Source organism: Lycium barbarum, chromosome 11 (genome assembly GCF_019175385.1).
Source record: "Lycium barbarum isolate Lr01 chromosome 11, ASM1917538v2, whole genome shotgun sequence".
Taxonomy (NCBI): Eukaryota; Viridiplantae; Streptophyta; class Magnoliopsida; order Solanales; family Solanaceae; genus Lycium; species Lycium barbarum.
Window position 1 is genome coordinate 14,317,360 of NC_083347.1, and position 21,569 is coordinate 14,338,928.

At 32.9% G+C, this 21,569-nt stretch overlaps 1 protein-coding gene and 1 non-coding gene across 2 annotated transcripts; both read right to left on the reverse strand.

Moving 5' to 3' along the window:
- Positions 1 to 12,647: 12,647 nt before the first annotated feature.
- Positions 12,648 to 12,794, reverse strand: LOC132620733 (small nucleolar RNA snoR135). The gene has a single exon (XR_009575165.1). It is a non-coding gene; the product is annotated as a small nucleolar RNA snoR135 (small nucleolar RNA).
- A 1,202-nt stretch (positions 12,795 to 13,996) lies between these two features.
- LOC132618323 (mannan endo-1,4-beta-mannosidase 2-like) lies at positions 13,997 to 18,837 on the reverse strand. Its single transcript, XM_060333388.1, has 5 exons — positions 17,953 to 18,837; positions 16,860 to 17,057; positions 15,886 to 16,008; positions 15,196 to 15,407; positions 13,997 to 14,585 (listed from the first exon to the last, which is right to left on the reverse strand). Exons 1-5 carry the CDS (start codon positions 18,331 to 18,333, stop codon positions 14,177 to 14,179), a joined length of 1,323 nt encoding a protein of 440 aa, XP_060189371.1. The 5' UTR covers positions 18,334 to 18,837; the 3' UTR covers positions 13,997 to 14,176.
- Positions 18,838 to 21,569: the final 2,732 nt, after the last annotated feature.

Here is a 21,569-nt window from a genome sequence, read left to right on the forward strand (position 1 = left end):
GTATATATTTAATTTTGCACACCCTTAACACAAGTAAGAAGAAAATTTGCACACCCTTCGCCAAATTCCTGGCTCCGCCACTGCAAGAAGATCGATAAGAACTAAGAATGTAGTTATGTAGGAAATAATGTAGAAAATAATAGTGTCGAGTGGATGTTTGTGGATTGAAAATTAAAATATATTTCGGGTTCAGACTATTTTTTGCTTAGACTCTTCTTTGTATTATAAGGTTCAATAAATGTAATACTTAATTTCGAATCCAGAAATTATAATGAATTATGATTCGTGATAAATTCACAATTCATAAACTTTAAATTGAAGCTCCGACTAAGTGTAGATATCTAATTTTGATAAATAAAATATGGAAAAAATTGCCGGTAGAGTTTTGAAAGAAGCACTGAGAATTTAGACTATTCAAATATTTATGTTAAATCTATATGGACTATGGATTTAGGTTTTGTTAAACGATATCTTTTATAAAGGGAAGATAGTTAAGCAAAAGGTTACATCAGATGAGTGGAAGACTTGGTCTTCTATATTTTGCTAAATAAATATTTATAGCAAATCTCACTTTCATTGCACATAGTTATAGATAGAAACTTGCTTTGTTTTTCAATTAAAGCGACCTTTCTTGTATTATCAGTATGCTTAGGTCTTGCTAACCTTTAAAAACACTATAAAATATGTCTTTGAATTGACTTTTCTTGTAACGAATTAAAAAAGCTAATACAAGTTTTTAAAGGGGTATTCACTATTCAGTGATATGTATACGTAGAATGTACAAATATAATACACTGATAAAATTCATATGCATTCTAGTAGTTGGGCATCAAAGATTTTCTTGTTGTTAAACTCTATGAAGTTAAGCAAAAGAATTTTGTTTTCAGCGAAATGAAAACTATCAAATAATTCTTTTATACTGTATGTATATAGCATTTAAGGGGAATAAATAAGGCAATTACCAAAGGATGGGATTGCTCCTCCCTTAACTACGTGTCTTGGGTGTATGGAAAAATCCTTATAGGGAGCGCTTCCTCCCAAATGGGGCCCTATGCGGTTCACAGGGCCGGCCCAAGGTCAAAGCCACTAAGGCAATGGCTTTGAGCCTCCAAATTTTTGGGGCCCCATTTTTTTTAATTAAGCTTCATGCTAATTTATTTAAAAAATTATTGTGACCTATGGTATTTTTATGTAGCTTTTAAATATATAAATTGTTTTCCTAAAAAACCTAAAGATTGTATGTCTGAATTCACGATAAAATAAAGAAATTGGACTATTGAAATCCAAATTGTGTCACATAAATTGAAACAAGAGGTAGTGCACAATATTTATAAAAGAAAAAAGGAGAAGAAATTTTTTTAGTCGCGTGATTGATTGGCTATATTGTCAGTAAAAAAAAAAATCGAATTAATTAATTTGAATTTTTTTTAGCAACTTTGCATTGTGCTTGACGATTATAAAACAATAATTAATGACTTCACATCTTAAAAAAACTAGAAAAGTAGACTTTAAATAAAAATATATATGTCGATCTTTCTATTTAAAAATAAAATAAAATTAGGGTCTCCCTCTGAAGTTTGACTTTAGGCTCCAATCTTGTTGAGACGGCTCTGGCGGTGCAAATTCCGATATATTCAGACTCCAATACGGATACCGAACATCGGGTGGAAAATAAAAAATAAAAATAAATAAAAAAAGGCATAAACGCTTTTTTAATGATCAAATTCATAGACGGATCACAAATTTTGATACTACTTTACATTTAGACATATTATTATTATCTTGCAGTCCAACCTATTGAATAGGTAAAGTGGTCAAATGGTGTCTTATTAAAACTTTCATTGACTAATGATGTTTCAAATGGAGTTTACACGGGATGAGTGACAACGAAACAAATAAAACAAAAGCATTATCACCTAAAAGAAGAAGAAAAGAAACACACTAAGAGTTGTTTGCAGCTTATAAGCTAAAAAAAATAAGTTGGGGTAGTCTAACTTATTTTTTTGGCTTATAAACTGTTTTCAGCTTATAAGCTGCTTTAGATAAGCTAAGTTAAATGAGCTCAATTATTTTTTTCAGCTTATTTTAAGCACAAAATGATTTTAAGCTGATCAGCCAAACACTCAAAAAAACTGAAAACAACTTATAAGCAATTTATAAGCAACTTATAAGCCAATCTAAACGGGCTCTAAAAAGGATTAAAAGTAATATCGTATTTATCTAATTATTAGCTTCCATATTGATGTTTTACTCTTGTTTTTCGAACAAAATATGCTAAGAGAAATAGCAAAAATAAAAGATAGCACTCTTATTGATGTACTATTCCTAAAATTAAAATACTTTATTACTTTTTAAAATACTTATATCACTTATAAAATATGGTTAACAGGTACATCAAGTAAAATTAATTTTCGAAAAGATAAATTAAATTTACCTAAGATCAACTACATCGCAAAAAAGATTAGATGAATTAGCTATTATTGTCGATTAATAATATTATTGTCTAGGGCCGAAAAATGGCCACACCAGAGACTCGTTGTTTATTGTCGAAAAATAATTTTGTCGACGAAATTCAATATTTTCTGCCAAACCTAAAGTCATTTCACGCATTCAACAAACTCCATAGTTTCTAGATAAAAGCATTTATTTTAGTGTAACCTAAAGTCAATTCGCATTCATTGGTGAGAACTGACTACTGAGAAGCGCGACACTTGTAATGTTAGCATTGAGGGTCTAATAGACCCACATACATAACAACTTCAGGTGTTCAACAACTCCAACATTGTTATAAAACTATATAATTGGAAATAAACAAGAGAAGCAAACTAATAACTTTGTAGAAAGGAGAGAGAGATTGTATTCACTTCTTGTTGATATCTCCTCACAAATTGAGAATTTAACCATCTATTTATAGAGATGGTAAATCTCTTGATGAAGTCATTAATGACAACACCAAGAGTTAAAATCAAACTTGTGTTGCTTCATTTTCTTCATTTCATACATGCCACCAAATGTACATGTACCTACTCTTATTTAGGACATGTGGAAAACCTAGACTATATGGACATTCACATATATATTTTATAACACTCCCCCTTGGATGTCCATTGATAGATAATATGCCTCGTTAAAACCTTACTAGAAAAAAACCCAGTGGGAAAAATTCTAGTGAAGGAAAAAGAGTACATATTTCTAATAATATACATTTTGGTTGCCTCATTAAAAACCTTACAAGAAAAACCCAGTGGGACAAAACCTTGTATGGAAAAAAGAGTTAACATGTATTAACTCCCCCTGATGAGAACTTCAGGCCAAATATTTGAGTTTTCGCATTCCAATCTTGTGCACCATCTTCTCGAAAGTTGCGGTTGGTAGAGACTTGGTGAACAAATCAGCCATATTATCACTTGAACGAATCTGTTGCACGTTGATATCACTATTCTTTTGGAGCTCGTGTGTGAAGAACAACTTTGGTGAAATGTGTTTTGTCCTATCTTATTTTATGAATCCTCCTTTCAATTGGGCAATGCATGCTGCATTATCTTCATATAAGATTATGGGTATTTTATCACATTTCAAACCACACATTTCTCGAATGAGATGTATCATTGACCTCAGCCACACAACTTCACGGCTCGCTTCATGAATAGCTATTATCTCAGTATAATTTGATGAGGTATCCACAATAGACTGCTTTGTAGATCGCCAAGATATGGCAGCGCCCCCACAAATAAATACATAGCCTGTTTGAGATTTAGCTTTGTGTGGGTCAGATAAATACCCTGCATCGGCATAACCAACAAGATCGGGACTGCAATTGCAAGAATAAAATAAGCCCAAATCGATAGTTCTCTTTAGATACCTCAATATGTGTTTAATTCCGTTCCAGTGTCTCTTTGTAGGAGCACAACTATGTCTCGCTAACACATTAACTGAAAATGCTATGTCAGGCCTTGTGGTATTGGCAAGATACATTAGTGCACCAATTGCACTAAGATATGGTACTTCTGGACCAAGAATTTCCTCATTTTTTTCTTGAGGTCGGAACGGATCTTTATTCGCATCAAGTGATCGAACAACCATCAGAGTACTTAATGGATGTGCTTCATCCATATAAAATCGTTTCAACACTTTCTCTGTATAGGCAGATTGATGGACAAAAATGTCATTTGTCAAATGTTCAATTTGCAAACCAAGGTATAATTTTGTCTTTCCAAGATCTTTCATCTCAAATTCCTTCTTTAAATAATCAATTGCCTTTTTGAACCCTGCAGGAGTTCCAATAAGGTTTATGTCGTCAACATATACAGCAAGTACAACAAACTCCGATATTACTTTCTTTATAAAAACACATGGGCAAATTGCATCATTTGTATAGCCTTCCTTTAACAAATATTCACTAAGGCGGTTATACCACATGCGCCCGGATTGCTTCAAACCATTAATAGATGGCGTGCCTCGTTAAAACCTTATTAGGAAAAAACCCCGTGGGAAAAAGTCCTAATGAAGGAAAAAGAGTACACATATCTAGTAATACGCTTTGAGAGCTGCCTCATTAAAAACCTTGCCAGGAAAACCCAAATGGGACAAAACCTTGGTCAAGGGAAAAAGAGTACAATGCGTATTTGCTCCCCCTGATTAAAGCATCACATAATTCTTGACGATGATGTAACAAATCTTGTATACCAACTTATCATATCTTGAGATTGGCAGAGCTTTTATCAGATCTGTCAAATGACCATTTGACGAACTGGTTGATGATCTGCACCTTCCTTTCTCAGATAGAGTTGCATCATCGCCGTATAATATTGTTGCAATCAGGACAAATACATCATGACTTGCTTCATAATCTGTTGTTGTCTTTCTATGATTTGACTGTCATGACAATAATCCTTCATGGAAATAGATAACACATCTGGATTGAATTCTTATGTCGATCAGATGAATGCCCTGTATGTCCAAAACACTTGACAGTATTGGTTAGGACAAATATATTCATGTCAGGGCTTTCATTTGCAATATGTAGTTGATCTATTTCAATAACTCCATGTTGGAGTAAATTATATCATGCCTGTAGTTATAGCAAGATATATAAGTGCATCAACTGCACAAATATATGGTACTTCAGGACCATTTCAATTTTCTCATTTCAGCAGATATAATCAAGTGCTTTTGGAAACTCTTCAAGAGCTCCAATAATATTCAAGTCATCAACTTGCATAATAATATGAAAGGTTCTGATTATCATATAGAGACAAGGGTAAACATGATCTTATTGGTACCCTTCGTCAATAAATATTCATTAAGGCGATTTCAGTACATCAGCCTTGATTCATTTAATCCATTTAAGGATTTATAAACAAGTTTCCCAAGAATTTGTATATGCTTCAGGCATTTTGAATCCTTCAGAAATTTTCATATAAATTTTGTCAAGTAATTCATATAGGATGTGAAAACATCTATTTCTATTTAAATGATATGACATCTTCTGGTGTCTGGACAGCAGGTCAAATAAGCTTTATGCTTACCAAGATGCGTCATTTCACTTGATAATAATTTCTAAGTCAGCATGCTTTAATAGACGTAGAATTTAGATCCTCACAATCTTTTACAATATTGCGCTATATTATATCAAAATATTGTCGACAAGATATCATGTTGTATCGGTTCGCAATTCGACATAACTTACTGAGATCTCATCAATTCATTATTTTCAGGTACCTGAACCTCGCATAAGGTTTCATGAAGTGTTATGTCGTCGGCTCTTCAAGAGCACTTTGCCTCCTTATTATGATCATTTGCTCCTCCTTTTTTTTTCAAGGATTATTATATTTGGAACCGATTGATCTACCATGCTCCATGCATGTTGTAGACTCTGTCCTTCAGGGACATTAGGAGCATTTTGCAGATGAAATATGAAATAGTTGGGTCAGCAAATGCTTTATCTGAGGATCATACTGATGATAATTCACAACATATTTCTTAGCTGCTTATTCTCTCCCCCTTATTTTAGTGACATATGTTCCCATTTTCTTTGGGAAAATCCATCTGTGTGCATCATGGTATATCTATTAATCATGTACCACACATCAAATGCTAAAAGATGGAAATATCTAGTTCCTGACCCTGAACCAAATATGAGGGGAGAATTTAACAAAATTTATTAATCTGAAGCATACAAGTGTTGTTGTATGCAATATATCATATCTCAGACTAACATCTGAAACTCTGTTCTCATAAGCAATGGTTTAGCTATATTATGGAGGCATCTAATGCTAAACCAACTTAGATATAAACCAGCATTATCAAGATGATTGTCTTGATTACATATTCTGAAAATTGTGCTTCCAACTCAATCATTTTGAGCAAGCAACTTCGTAAATGTCAAACTTCCAGTTGACAATAAACATACATGTGACCGTCTCATAGATGCATCTATTTAAGACATCACATTATAGGTGAAGGGGCCCACATTCACCTTTTATATTTTTCAAAATTTTGGGGATTCAGTCCCAACATTAGCTGGTGTAATCAACTTATCATGAGAACAAGCAACACAAACAAATTCTTAAAGAATCTTCTAGTTCTTCAATATGTTTTAATACTCAATTAGCACATCAGATTTAAATCAGGACGATCAAAATGGTTTTGTCAACTGATAAAATTATCTGTACCCGTAAACTTCAAGTTTACTATGACGAGTGCTATTTCTTTTAATAAACTTCTGGTTTAGTATTGCATGAAATTGTATATCAATAAACTTCTGGTTTATCGTGGTATGTGATCTCATCATGCTCGGGTAACATTGCACTTGTGTATTTCTTACCCATAGTAACTTGAAGATATTTAATATTCCGATCATTTGTAGTCTCAATATGATAATCATTTTTATTGTTAGTAAACTTTAGGTCTACTACAGTGTTCCGATCGTACCAATTACGATCTACGATGAATGGTATTATCATATATAACATCTTCAAGAGACTTCAATTTATTTATCATAATCAGATATTATTTGGACATTGCTAGTGTCATGATACTTGTAAATAAATAATTATCTCTTCTGGAGATGGATCATGATATTTTCACAATCAAATGCACGTTTATATTTATAGGCTTTGCTACATATTATCACATTCACTTCAGGGAATGGATATGTATTTGTAACATTTATCAAAAGTTCTCATTCTTCAGGAATAGAACAAAATCATCTCTGCGTGTTCTGAGCATATCAAATTATGATAGCTTAATACCTCTTTTAAGATGTTGCTACTTCAGGAGCAAATCAAGGTATCCACATAACGTAGAGTATTTTTCTCTAACATATCTTCAATTGTAATCACAATATGCTTATGATAATATTATCACTTCATGTGACATAGGCATAAATTAAAAATTATCATAAAAAACATGATTAAGATAATTTAAATATTACATATCTAGATCATTACAAACTAAACTTCCGTGTTGTCCAGTAGTTAAAATTCCATGATTAACAAGAATAGATACAGATAGTAGCTATATTCAAAAAGCATTTGTGCAACTTATTGTAATAAGAAAATATTGAAGTCATTGACATATATAATAACATAATCAATAAATCTACCAGACTTATTTGAGGTATATGTAGCCATAAATTTACGTGACAGAAAAATACTTACATCTCAATTACTTTCCTTTGAGGTTGAGTAATAAAGCTACGAATTCAAAGTGCAAACCTTCCTCATCAAAAGGTTTTCGTAGACAGAGTGTTCGGATCAATATCATACCCCAATCAAAAGAGCAACTCGTCAATCTATTGGAATCCAATTAATAGTGGTAGAGTCTCGTACTGATAACGTGTTATAAAACTATATAATTGGAAATAAACAAGAGAAGCAAACTAATAACTTTGTAGAAAGGAGAGAGAGATTGTATTCACTTCTTGTTGATATCTCCTCACAAATTGAGAATTTAACCATCTATTTATAGAGATGGTAAATCTCTTGATGAAGTCATCAATGACAACACCAAGAGTTAAAATCAAACTTGTGTTGCTTCATTTTCTTCATTTCATACATGCCACCAAATGTACATGTACCTACTCTTATTTAGGACAGGTGGAAAACCTAGACTATATGGACATTCACATATATATTTTATAACAAAGATAAACTTTTTAAATGAAAAATAGTACTCCTCCGTGTTATATTATTTTGTGATTATTTTATACATCCCTTAAGAAATATTAATTAAAAGAGATTTTTAACTATTTTATCCAATTCAAATATTTATTTAGTTTTTTTTTATTTTGGTTCAAAATAAGTGTCTACTTACATTATCAAGAAGGAATTAAATTTATATTTTTTCAAATTTTCTCCTATTTATTCAAGGCAATAAATAGGCAAAAGTCTCATTAATTAAGGTTAGTTTAGTCAATACACCTATTTTTTTTTTCTAGGAACCAATGTTTGAGATGTGAAAAAGGTTAAGTAGACACTTATTTTCATCCGGAGGAAGTAGTATTTTACCCTTTATTGGTACTTGAACAATCGTAACATCAACTCATAATTGTCAAAAACAACTACTACTAAGGGTGAAATGAGAAAAACATAATTAATTTTATTTTAAACTTCTAAATCGATCAATAATTTGAGACAACTACTCTTAAAAATCACGACATATAATTTGAAATGACTATACGTTTGAACTTTTCTAATTAATTAGCTATACATCTGAATAGTTTTACTTTTAGTATTTTTAATACGAGAGCAAGCCTACAAAAAAGGAAAAATCATTACATTATAAAGGAGTGAACTTCTTGAAGAATAGATAAAACAATTTCATCATTGCCAATAATAACAAACTCAGTGTAATTTCACATATGGAATCTGAGGAGGGTAGTGTGTACACAGATCTTACCTCTATTTTGGGAAGGTAGAGAGATTGCTTCCCATAGATCCTCGGCTCAAAGAACAACGAAAAAGAAACAATAGCAATAAACTGATACAATAACTAGATGATATGATAACCGAGGCTAAAGAAATAGCAAGGGTAATCGAAAATAAGGAAATACAAGAATAAAACTAATACTCCCAGAATGGGAAAGAAGTATGTCCAATTACCTATTAACCTTCTACCATAATTCTCGACCTTCACACCCTTCTATCAAGGATCATTGTTTTCGGTGAGCTGAAGTTGAGTCATGTCCTACCTAATCACCTTATCCCAATACTTCTTTGGCCTACCTCTACCCCTTCGCTAGTCCACTACGACCAACATCTCACATCTCCTTATCAGGATATCTGCACATCTTATCTTCACATGCCCGAACCATTTCAGCCTCGCTTCCTGCATTGTGTCCTTCACGGGGCCACTCCCACGTTATCCTGAATATCTTCATTTGTAATCTTATTTCTCTTGGTATACCCACACATCCATCTCAACATTCTCATCTCTGCCACTCTCATCTTCTGGACATGAGAATTCTTAACTAACCAACACTCCGCCTCGTATAACATATTTAGTCTGACCACTACTTTGTAGAACTTACCTTAAGTCTTGGTGACATATTCTTATCACACAAAACACCAGATGAGAGCCTCTATTTTATCCATCTAGCCCAACACGATGAGTGCATCCTCGTCAATCTCCCCATTTCTTTGGATTACTGATCCAGATACTTGAAACTTCCTCTTTTGGGGATGACGTGTGTGTCAAGCCTCATTTCCACATGAGGCACATCATTGAATTTGCACTTCAACTATTTAATTTTGGTCCTACTCAACTTGAAACCTTTTAACTCCAGGGTTTGTCTCTAAAGCTCTAGTCTTGTGCTAACTCCACCTTGCGTCTTGCCTATCAGAACTACATCATCTGCAAATAACATGCACCAAGAAACCTCCCCTTGAATGTATCGCGTCGGTACATCCATCACCAATGCAAAAAAAAACGGGCTAATAGCAGATCCTTAGTGCAACCCTATCATAACTATGAAGTGTTCTGAGTCACCTCCCGCAGTCCTGGTCCGGGTCTTGGCACCATCATATATGTCTTTAAACGCTTTAGTTGATACGAACCCAACAAGCACAAGGCCTTTCACAAGAAGTCAAGCAAGAGAACTTCAAGAGTTGCAAGCCTTGTTCATGAAAAAGGATGCCTTGGGGGAGATTGGAGAGAAGACTTCGAGGATTTACAACATTTGAGAGTTGGCATTGGAAGAGTCAAAAAGTGGCTAGACGCGTAAAATGGCTAAAAGTGCAACTATGGGGCTAAAATTGCAATTGGAGGTCATACTTGCAAGTTATGGGGTTAGAATGGCAATTGGAGGTCATAATTACAAGTTATGAGACTTTGGATGTAATTGAAGATCCATGTGGGTATTTTTGCAAAAGAGCCACTTTAGGGCCTTTTGGTATAATAAACATTAGTATAAATAGCTCTTTTCATTCATTTGGAAGACTTAGCTTGGATATTGTGTGAATTTATATTTTGAGAGATTTAGTCAATAGATAGTTTGTTTGGTTGATTATTGACTAAGTGTAATTTCTTAGTTGTGCATTGAATTGCCAGTTCCATTGAATTCATATTAGGATGCTCATTTGTGGATTCATTTGAGTCTTTTCATTGAATTCAAATTACTTAGGTTCTTAGGGTTGAATCAAATTGGGAGAGATTGGGTTTGATATACCTAATTTTGCCCATAGATTTACTATTCTTTGAGTCTAGTATTTATCCTTCTATCTCTTCTTTTCTAATTTATCCAAGTTCCTTTTATTTTATTTTGTTGTTTTGAATTCTTAGAGTTTCCTTAGATTGAATCTTATCACTAGTGTAAGCTATAGGTTCACCTCTAGTCTCCAAACATCTCCATAGAACCTCCCTAAGGACTTTGTCGTATACTAAGAAGAACAATCTCATCATGTTGATTCATTTGAAAAGTCGTTTCATTTAATTTACTCGTCCCAATTAAGTTGATTATAATTCGGAAAGTTCTACTCACTTTAATTGAATTTTAACTCTCACCAGAAAGAAAAAAATATGAAGATTAAACTAAACTCTAGATTTTCATGCATAGAGCATAAGGTATATTGAGATTTTGCCGCAAATGGTCCCTTTAACTTTAAAGAGCTAGTTTTAAGTTTTAACTTTGACCTTTGAATATAATAAGGCAAAAAATTCGACAGATAACCTGTTAAATTTTTAAAGATTATTTTTATGATTAAATATCATTTCCCAAACTAATTAGAGTGTTAAGAAGTTACTCCGTATATATAAATCTCTAAATGATAATGTAGTAAAATAACTTAAATATAACCTACTAATGAAAAATGCACACTGGAATTACGGAATAGTACGAAGACGGATAAATCTCAAATACCACGGAAGGGAACCATCAGGTCCCCTTTCTCAAATGTAATCCCTCGTTTCAATTTGAATAAAGATCCGACAGTTAACTAAAAATAAAATAAAAACTTTGTGGTTTACAAAAATAACACAAATCGCATGAAATTTTTTTCACCCTAAAATGATAGACGCAATAATAAATTTTGAATCTACTAATTTATCTAAGAACCCAACAAATGCTTTATTCGAATAACCACTCAACTACATTTTCGAAATTTCTTCACCAATGAAAGTCCCAGCCTAGAAAAAAGGTTATGGTTGAAAATTTGAAATTCGTGTTACTATTTTGAATTTTTTATTAAAGCTACGTTTTAACTAATTGGTTCAATACCCAAATGACTTTCTTCTACCCACTGTAAAATGGCTTTTTATTAAAGCTAGGTTTTCACTTCCTTGCATATATTTTTACGTTTAAACAATTCAGAAATTAACATCTTATTTTTGGTAATGTTTATGGCTCTTTCATCTTTTTTGATAACTTGGAATCTCAAAAACTTAAAAGACTCAATTGCAATTTGCTTTACCAATTCAGAAAAAAAAAATCATGAAGTCTGTAAGCTCTTTACAGTGATAGTTTGTGGTAAAATACTATCTAGTTCACGACTTAAACCCCTAAGAAACTACTTGGGTAAGAAAAACTTACAGCAATAAACTAAAATATCTTCAGTTTTAAAATGCTACATGAACATCACGGGTCAAAAATACTTTCAAAAAATTCCACAAACAGAAAAATATTTGAGTGAATAGGTTAAATCCCTAAACTAACTATCATTTTACAAATTTCAAGCCTAAATTTTGAAGTGATTAGACAATCCCTAAACTCATTTATAAGATTTGTATCATCTCCACACACCTTTCAACAAGTTATCAACAATTATCCCAATTGCTAGTACACTTTGTAATATCCAATAATTCAAGTATGAAATTCGAAAAATGGTGACACGTAGGGGAATTTTAACCTGTTTTTATTTAACCAATAAACACTTTCTCAATTATTTAACATCACGGGGCATTTTCATATTTTATTACTCCGTCCAGCTCAAAATAACACTTCACTTAACCTTTTTATTTTTGCTTCAAAATAAATGTCCATTTAGATAATCAAGAAGAAATTAATTTCTTTTTTCAAAAATATGCCTTTATTTACTCGAGATAATAAATAGACAAGAGTTTAAATAATTAAGAATAATTTAATGAGAAGAATTCTTTTTTTTTTTGAAAAGCAGTAAAAGGAAAAAGATTGTACAGAAATATGAAAAGAAAGATGTGGGGAAAATGATTGTTGAAAATTTCCAGTGAAGAAACACAACTGCCCATCTTCCCCAAATAAATTATTGATTTAGCAGAGAACACTTTCGAGCAAAGCGCATTTATATTAGCACAACGCCGATACACACAATCCCTGCTTTTATATTTTTCTCAAAATCTAAAAGCTACGTATATAAGAAAAAAATAAAAATAAAATATTTGTTCATATAAAGTTATGAAGATGAAAAGAAACAATCGGAAAATTACCAATATCGGAGAGGTGAACTGTAGGCTGCTATTTGGGGAGAGGGTAAAGCGTGTTTATATAACAAGGATTAGGGTTTCAACCACAATTGATATTACCAAATTACCCTTATAATTGGGCTTACCCATGTTTACTCAAACTGACCTAAATCATATTTTTAGGTTAAAAAAAGTGTCTACTTATTAAATCAAAAAAGAATTAATTTTCTTTTTCTAGATTTGTTCCTATTAACTGTTATGTAATCAAATCTCAATACTTATTTAATTAGGCCAGTTAGTCAAATTGCCTATTTTTTTCTAGAAATTAATATTTTCTTAAGGGGTGTGCAAATAGCTAAGTGGACACTCTATTTTATCTGTAGGGTAATTTGTATGTGGGACATAAATTTATATTTTCGGCCAAAAATTAAAGACCAACCTATTTGAAGGGAAAATCGTGCAATTTCTTCATAAATATATTATCAAACAACTCAACCCATCCAACTTAAAATAAGTTAAATATTTATACTTTTGTTGATTAAAGTTAAAATTGACATTAGGCTTATTTCCGGTCAATGGTTTCAGCCTACTGAACTGTAGTTCTGGTCAAATGGCAAAACTACGGATTGTGTGTTTGTGTTTAATGAAAGATTTGATGATAAGAAGAGGTTATTCTTCTGTAGAAATGTTGGTGGGGGATACTTATGATGTTCAAATTAATGCAGTTTTTGATGCATTGGTCAGTCTTGTACACAAATTTGGGGCACCTAATAGTGCCTATGGTGAGATCATAACACACTTATGGTGTGATCAGGAAGTTAACAAAACAGTTTCAAATCTTAGCAAAGGCAAAAAGACGTCCAATAATTTCTTTCCATCGCTTAAGCCTTAATTGGTACAAGCACCCAAGGTGCGCACAAACTAGCTCGGAGTAGTACCGTTTTGCTTGTATTTCTTCTTCCCAGTCAAACAATTATCTATCCTAAATGAAATTGGCATATAATAGAAAGCTATACCGAGTTATACACCAATCTCAGAAAAGTTTTCGGGTTATAATCTGCAGAATTGTCCCAAAAGAACGGTAAAAATATAGTAATGTCCTGCAAGTAGACAAAGAAAATGAGAGGAATAATCTGCATATGTTTCATTTGATGAAAATTGTACACATCTATAACGTGAGAATTACAAGGAGTAAACCTATGTCCTACACTTCTTCCTTTAAAACGAATTTCACAAAGAAAAAAAATGCTGAAATGATATCGTAATATGTAAAGTTTCTTTTCCAAAATCAAAATGTGTATTAGTTCCTCGGGGCACAAAAATTCTTTAAATGCTCGATTTGTGTAGGAAGTAATCCATGAACTTTCGCCAGCTTGCACGACTGTTCTGTAATTAATCGATATGTTGATGGACTCTCCCATGGAACAATTCCATATTCGTCATTGAACCGTTCCATTCTTTCAACAAGGAATTGCCAGAAGAATGATCCTGCCCCAGACCTGTTCCTTTTTGAAGACTTGTATATGACATCAAGAACCATTTTGAGGAATCTATCCCGTTGTGCTGGTTCAAAATCCTCGTTATCATTTGACAAACCAAATTCAGTGAACAAGACGGGCTTTTTTAGTTCTCTGTCACCATCTTCAATGTGAGAAAGCATCCATTTGGCCGCGAATTTCAACATTTCTTCAAAGTTTTTGTGTTTGAACCTACAGAAAAAAGAGTCTCACGCATGAAATCTGTTTAGTAGCGACAGAAACAGAAAATAAAAAAATAAGTTAGCCGGTTCAGCTGCAGAAGCTATAAGAGTTATAGGAACATTTTGCTTAATCGGATAAATTTCCACAATAAGTCCTACGACGTGCTCCTCATTAAACCTTGATGAGTTATGCGATATTATGTGGTTTCTTAGCACTTCTCAGGAGTTACTTTTGCTGCAGCACTTTTATGAATTTACGAAATTCAAGAGCACTCAGGGTGTGTCCAGAAAATGTATTCTAATTTTCCCACATTTGGTTGGTCAAAATTTTCTGAGAACAAGTTCCTTAAAAATGAGGAAAATGACTTCCCTAGTGGAAGTAGGGAAAACAAGTTCCACAATTGGCATTCCACATAGATTGTCGTGGAATTTGATTGGACACATCCACATCCTTTTCAAGTCGACTTGGCTCACATACAGAGGCCTCAGATTAAAAGAAAAAAACTTCTTGGCTGGCTTTAAATTTGATTGCACACATCCTTTTCAATTCCTTAAATGCCTTATCCCTTTCTTTTCTTCCATTTTCACAATTCACATAAATAAGCAAAAGAACATCTTACCAATGGTCTGGGTAGACATGCACGGAGGCAAAATCAACAGTTGAAAGTATAGAGTTGCGGACAAAATCGGATCCAAGATCAGCAGCCCAAACTTCTGGATTGGCAGTTGTCCTTTTCGGACTTTTAGGACCATAGAATCCTTCAAGACCCACTGTTAGCAGATGTTTCCTGTCAATTGATTTCACAAATGTGGACATCTCTTCTATCCAGTCCTGGAAATTGGCATAAGGCTATTAATGCATGCACATGTAATTACGAAAGCAATGTCTATTTTCCATAAATGATATGCTGGAAATTTAATAAAAAGAAAAAAAGAACACTCCCTCGGAAATTCATATGCCAAATGTAGGTATGTCTAACAGTGAACGAATATAAATTCTTCTGGCAAGAGTTACAACCGATTGAATTATTTCCAATACAAAAAAAGTGTCAATCTTTTTTTTTTTTTTTTTGGGGACAGGGAAGTAACAAACTATGGATGTCAAAGTGAAGCCTCACAAGCTCTGGACAATAAGTACTCATGACATAATTGAATGAATTGTTCTCAAGCAAAATCCAATTGAACTGCAGAGATTAGATCAACGAAAACCACCAGCTGCTAGATGAACTGGCTAATTTTCTCACTAAACGATGGATTGCTCTCCTGTTCAAATGTTTAACTATTAAAATGAGGTAAAGTTTAGAAGTTACCTGGAGTGTGTCACCAGAAGGATCGGTCATGCAGCGAGGTTCATTAATTAGCTCCCACGCAAAGATGGTCGGATCATCCCTATACTCTATACCAGTGTATATGTTCCTCCTTGTTAGAACTGTCTGGAAAGACGAAATAGAATGATGAATTAGGTCAGTACTTTAACATAGAAAGTAGCCATGTAAGGGCGGACAGAAAGGCCAACAAAGGTGTCAATCATGGTATGGTCTGATCTTTGAACAATTTTGTAATCCTCAAAACATATTACAAGGGGTTAAAATAGATCAGAAAGCAAATGCGTCATTTTCTGGACAAACAAATCTGATGATAAAATTCAGGAAAATTAACATAATTCATTTCTTTCACGAGACAAACATCTTTGCATCAATTATGGATATTCAGTCAGCCTAGGAAACTACAACTGAGGAGCCCCACAGCCTTCTGAATCCCCACCTCACCACTTCAGGATTTGTGGAAGGCGGAAAAGGCATGTGAGTCTATAGGATGTAAGGTCTATCTCAAGTTAGAGATCAAAATTAACTCCTATACTAGGACTTTTGAATTTTGATGTCTAACTTGAAGGCAGTCCGGCACTTAGTGCACCGGACTGCCCTCATGTTAGAATCAAAATTCAGAAGTCCTAGTATAGGAGTTACTTAAAACAGAGACAGAGAAATGACTTGCCTCTATAATAATTTCTCGAATAGAAAATAGAAGTTCAAATTTGTGGAATAAAAATGTTTCAAGGCCTGTATAAATAATCTCACGGATAGAGAATAGCAGTGCAAACTCGTGGAATAAATAACTTTCTCAACATACACAAGAATATTGCCCAAGAATACAGAAAATGACAGTGTTAATGTAATGTATCTTGTTCGTCGTTCAACAAATAAAAAATTTCGCATTTGGAAACATACACTAGCGAAGAGCAAGATTATCCATGGTAAAAAAAAACATTTCAAAGGAAAATTACCTTGACATAACTTTTAAAATAACGGCGGATGGATGGATCGTAAAAGAACGAATCATTGGAAGAGCTTAAAGCAACACCTTCTTCCCACGCCCACTTTACATACTGAGTCTTCCCACCATATGCTTGCAGATTGTTAACCAAGCTGAGTATCAACCTGATTCCATTTCTTCGGGCTTCTGCAATAACATGATCTAACGCCTGCAACAATGGATTTCTATATTAAACAAACGAAGCTAGACGGAGAAAATATGTTCTCCCTCCATCTCAATTTATGCGACACTCTTTCCTTTTTAGTCAGCCCCAAAAATAATAACGTCTTTCCATATTTAGCAACGATTTAACTTCAAACTTCCCCTTTTTACCCTTAATGAGATGGTTTCCTTTTCTTGTTAAACTCCGTGCCCAGTCAAAGACCATCACATAAATTGGGACGGAGGGAGTATATTTTATATTTTTATACAACAAGAATTAGGAGTAAGCTACTTGAGAGGGGGTAGATCCAGCAAGTAACAAGGTACTATGGACCAGAAAAAACTACTGAAAAGATGTACAATTATGAAATTAAGAATGAACTAAAAGAAAACTGGAAAAATGAGAAAACCAGGAACCAGATTGGATATACTTTTTGTGTTGGTAATTTTAAAGAATAAAGCAATCATACCCCAGATTAGGTAACTTCAGATTTAGGTAACTAACGAATTCCGTATTTAACTTAATCAGTCATAATTAGAGCCCATAACTATACATACAAGTGATCATTACTAAGTAACAATTATGAAATAATTGCTCTAAAAGGAGTTAGTACCAAAAGAAACCTGGAAAATGAGAAAACTGTTAACCAGATTGGATATAGTTTGTGTTGGTAATTTTAAAGATTAAAGCAATCATACCCCATAGGTTACTTCAGATATAAGCAACTAAATGAATTGTAGATTTAACTAAATCAGTCATAACTAGAGCCTATACTATAAACACAAGAGATGATTACTAACTAACAATTATGAAATAATTGCTCTTAAAGGGGTTACTACTAAAAGTAGATGACATAATTATCCAAATGAAACCATAAAAAATATAAAAAAAATGTTCTTACCCTGAACACTTTCTCATCAAATTTTCCAGGTGAAATCTGCAAAGCATTGTAACCACCATCATTAAAAGCCCAAGTTCTACAAACAGTGAGTCCCATTTTTGCACCAGCTTGAAGCATTGTTCTAATCCTTGGTCGAGTAGTATAATCAGCAGCATGGTCCATTAACCAGTAAGAATTCCATCCATTAATATAAAAAGCTTTACCATCAACAATGAACTGAGTTCCATTTCTCTCAACAAAACTAAGGTTTATTTCTTTGCTATAATTTACCCATAAGTCTCCAAATGACAAATAAAGAAAAGCAATAAATGATGCAAACCCAATAATTGGATAAAACAAACCATTTCCTGCTAGCATTCTGTTCATAGATGATTTAACCATTACAAAAAAGACTTTGGAGTTCAACAAAAAAAATGCTAACTTTGAGCTCCAAATCCAAGAAATATGGGATCTTTATACCTTAGATCTCATTATCACACAAATCTTTATAACCCCACATGGGAAAAATGATTTGAAACAACAATCAAGATCTCTTTTTGGATATTTAACATGGAGATTAATTACTCCAAGTGTAGGTAAAGTTCAAGAATTGAATATTTGAACTGGGGTTTGTCTTGTAATGGTTTCTAAATGATGGCATTTATAGATTTAGAAAGAAAAAAAAAAGCAAGAAAGTACACCTAACATGTAACCAATCAAAAACCTATCAAACACATTATTATGAGAATTTTGAGAAGAAAAAAAAAAAACTTCAGGGAGATGAATGAATGGAGAAGAAAATGATGGCAGTGAGGTGGAATGTTGGTTTTCAAAAATGCTTAATTAGATCTGAAATCTTGATTTATTAGCTTCTTGTTTTTTTCTTGAATATTAATTTTTTTGGTAAAGAATAAAGTCATATCCGTACTCCAAACTTTGGGTCATTCTTGATTTAAGCCTTTCATCTTTATTATATTAAAATTTAATTACTTTTTATAATTTTATATTCTTTGGTCATGCCTACTCCACTTGTTAGTTGTTAGTTTCACTAGAATCAAGATACTGTACGTACTGTGATTGTATTGCTTTTAAAAGCTTTTTTCTTTAGCATATTATTTGCTGAACTTTCATAAATTAACTGACAAAAATGGCTTCTAAGATTTCCAAAATGACATTACCACGTGAGAACTGGGCAACCCTTTTTATAGTTTCGTCATTTTTAATCCACATCATTGGTTTCATAATCATTCATTGTACTTTCTTTCCTCCTTTTACTCATTGCCTTGCCAAATTTCAACTAGTGAAACTTCAATCTAATTAGTGGTCGTTTGGTTTGAGGTCAAAATAGTCCCGGGATTACAATCCCGGGACTAATTTATACTATCTGTTGGTATTATTTTATACCATCTGATCTGTTGGTATTATTTTATACCATATGGTATAAAATAATACCAGTATAAGTGGGTTAAGAAGGTATAAGTTGAGTTATTCCAGCACTAATTTTTATATCACGTTTGGTACAAGGTATAAAATAATCCCGGGATAAATCTATACCTTATACCAAACGTGGTATAAAAATTAGTACCGGCATAACCCATGTTATACCTTAAACCAAACGACCACTTAGAGTATTAAACCTGCACAGGATTATATGAAGCTGCATCTAGAGTACTTTAAACCTGCACAAGGTTATATGAAGCTGCATCTTCATTTAATAATTTCACAACCCCCAAAAAGGGAAAGCTTTAGAGATCTACAATCACAAGCTGTGGCAAAGCTAGGAGCACAAGGGATTCATCCGAATTCCTTTATTGAAAAAATTGCATTGTTATATAAGATTAAAATTATTCTTTATGTATAGATAATAAGGGTTAATAACATTTTTGTTCCCTCAGTTTATGGTGAATTTAGATTTACTAATCATTTAACTTTCGATAATTAAAATACGTATTTATTTTAATCATTTTGCTTGTGAAATTTACAGATTTACCAGAATTATTGGTTGTTTCACATTTAATTATCGTTTTTTTTTTGTTAAATTTGTACTGTTAATTCATATTTGAGGGTAATAAAGTTAAAAAAATAATCAAAATGTAACATATTTCTTTCATATAGAGACCAAAAAACACGCATTTTAATTTATTGAAGGTTACATGTGTTGAATCATATAGTACATAGAACCAAAACAAAATTTACCAATTATTAAAACACCAAATGTGTTATTATCTCAGTAATAAATGTTGAATTTTCTTACACTCAGTCTGGATGATTGTTTCCCGTGGTTCATTAATGTACAGTATGATATGATATAATATGGTGTCGTATTGTATTGTATTGTATTGTATTAATGAACACAATGTTTGGATAGACCGTATCATTTGTTGTGGTTTAATAACATTTGTATTGTTTAGTTTGACCGTATGGTACTGTATAATAACTTGTAAGTTTTCTAAAATACCCTTAAGTTTTATTTAGAAATTAGTTTATATATATATTTCAATAAAACTCATGTAAAGGATAAAATAGGAACTTTAAAAAATAAGTGGTGGGTGGGGGTGGTCATTGGGTGGGTGGTGGTGGAGGCGTGGGGATGAGTGGTTGTGGGTTGGGGTTGGGTGGTGGTGAGGGGTTGGGGTTGGGGTTGGGGTTGGTGGTTGAGGTGATGGGTGGCAGAAGGATGGGGCAGGTGGAGGTGGGTGGAAGAAGGGTGGGTGGGAGTGCGTGGGGGTGGGGTTATAATGGAGAAATAAAATACGTAACCATGCAAAACCACCAAATTCGTGGTTACAAAAATTTAACTTTTTCATGGTTATATAACCACAGAATTACAATGGATTTACAACACCATACCACATAATTTTAAGAACAATGGATACAAACATGGTTTCATAGAAAACTATACATTAATGAAAACTACACATTAATGAACCACGAGAAACAACCATCCAAATAGGGGTTTAATTTTCTTCATGATTACTTCATACATTTATAATTCTGTGTAACAAGTCACAACTAAGACCAACCAATATCAAGAAGAGCCAAAGTGACTAATGATACTCCGAGTCCGCAACTTAAATGACTCAAAAAGTGGGTTTGGGTACCAAAATAACGCATAAAAAAAAAGTTACCAAAGTACCCTTTGTGCACTAATTTAGTGCACAATAGGACTAAACTGTAACATTACAGTTAAGTCCTATTGCGCACTAAATTAGTGCGTAAAAGGTGTTTAGTAAAACGCCCGCACTTGTGCAACTTCAAAGTTTTGAAGTTTCACGTTTTTTCTATACTTTGACCAAGATTAGTCATGTTTCAAAACACCGGAATATCAATATTTTATATAGAACCTGATATTTTTTTCTGCGAACAATAATGTAGGCTCAATATATCAAGTATACGTAAACATTTGGATCATCGTTTTAGGTGTTGTAAAGTGCCCCGAAGTAAGTTTTGTTTGTTTGAAAACTTCTTATCTTTAGGTTTAAGTGTTTGATTTTATAAGGTTTTGATTTAAGCGTTCTATTATTTAGTCAAGACATTACTTTATTTCGAATATGTCGAGATTTTTTTCATAATTAATTTAGGATGTCGCACTAGTTATTAATAAACGATAATAAAGACTAAGATAACTAATTATCATT

What these genes read in the sequence shown, in the direction of transcription:
- LOC132618323 (XM_060333388.1), bottom strand. Translation starts at nt 18,333, where the DNA reads ATGGTTAAATCATCTATGAACAGAATGCTAGCAGGAAATGGTTTGTTT. An exon ending in CTTCTGGTGACACACTCCAG is followed by an intron (nt 15,408 to 15,885) that starts GTAACTTCTAAA and finishes GCCAATTTCCAG; the next exon opens with GACTGGATAGAAGAGATGTC. An exon ending in CATGTCTACCCAGACCATTG is followed by an intron (nt 14,586 to 15,195) that starts GTAAGATGTTCT and finishes TTTTTTCTGTAG; the next exon opens with GTTCAAACACAAAAACTTTG.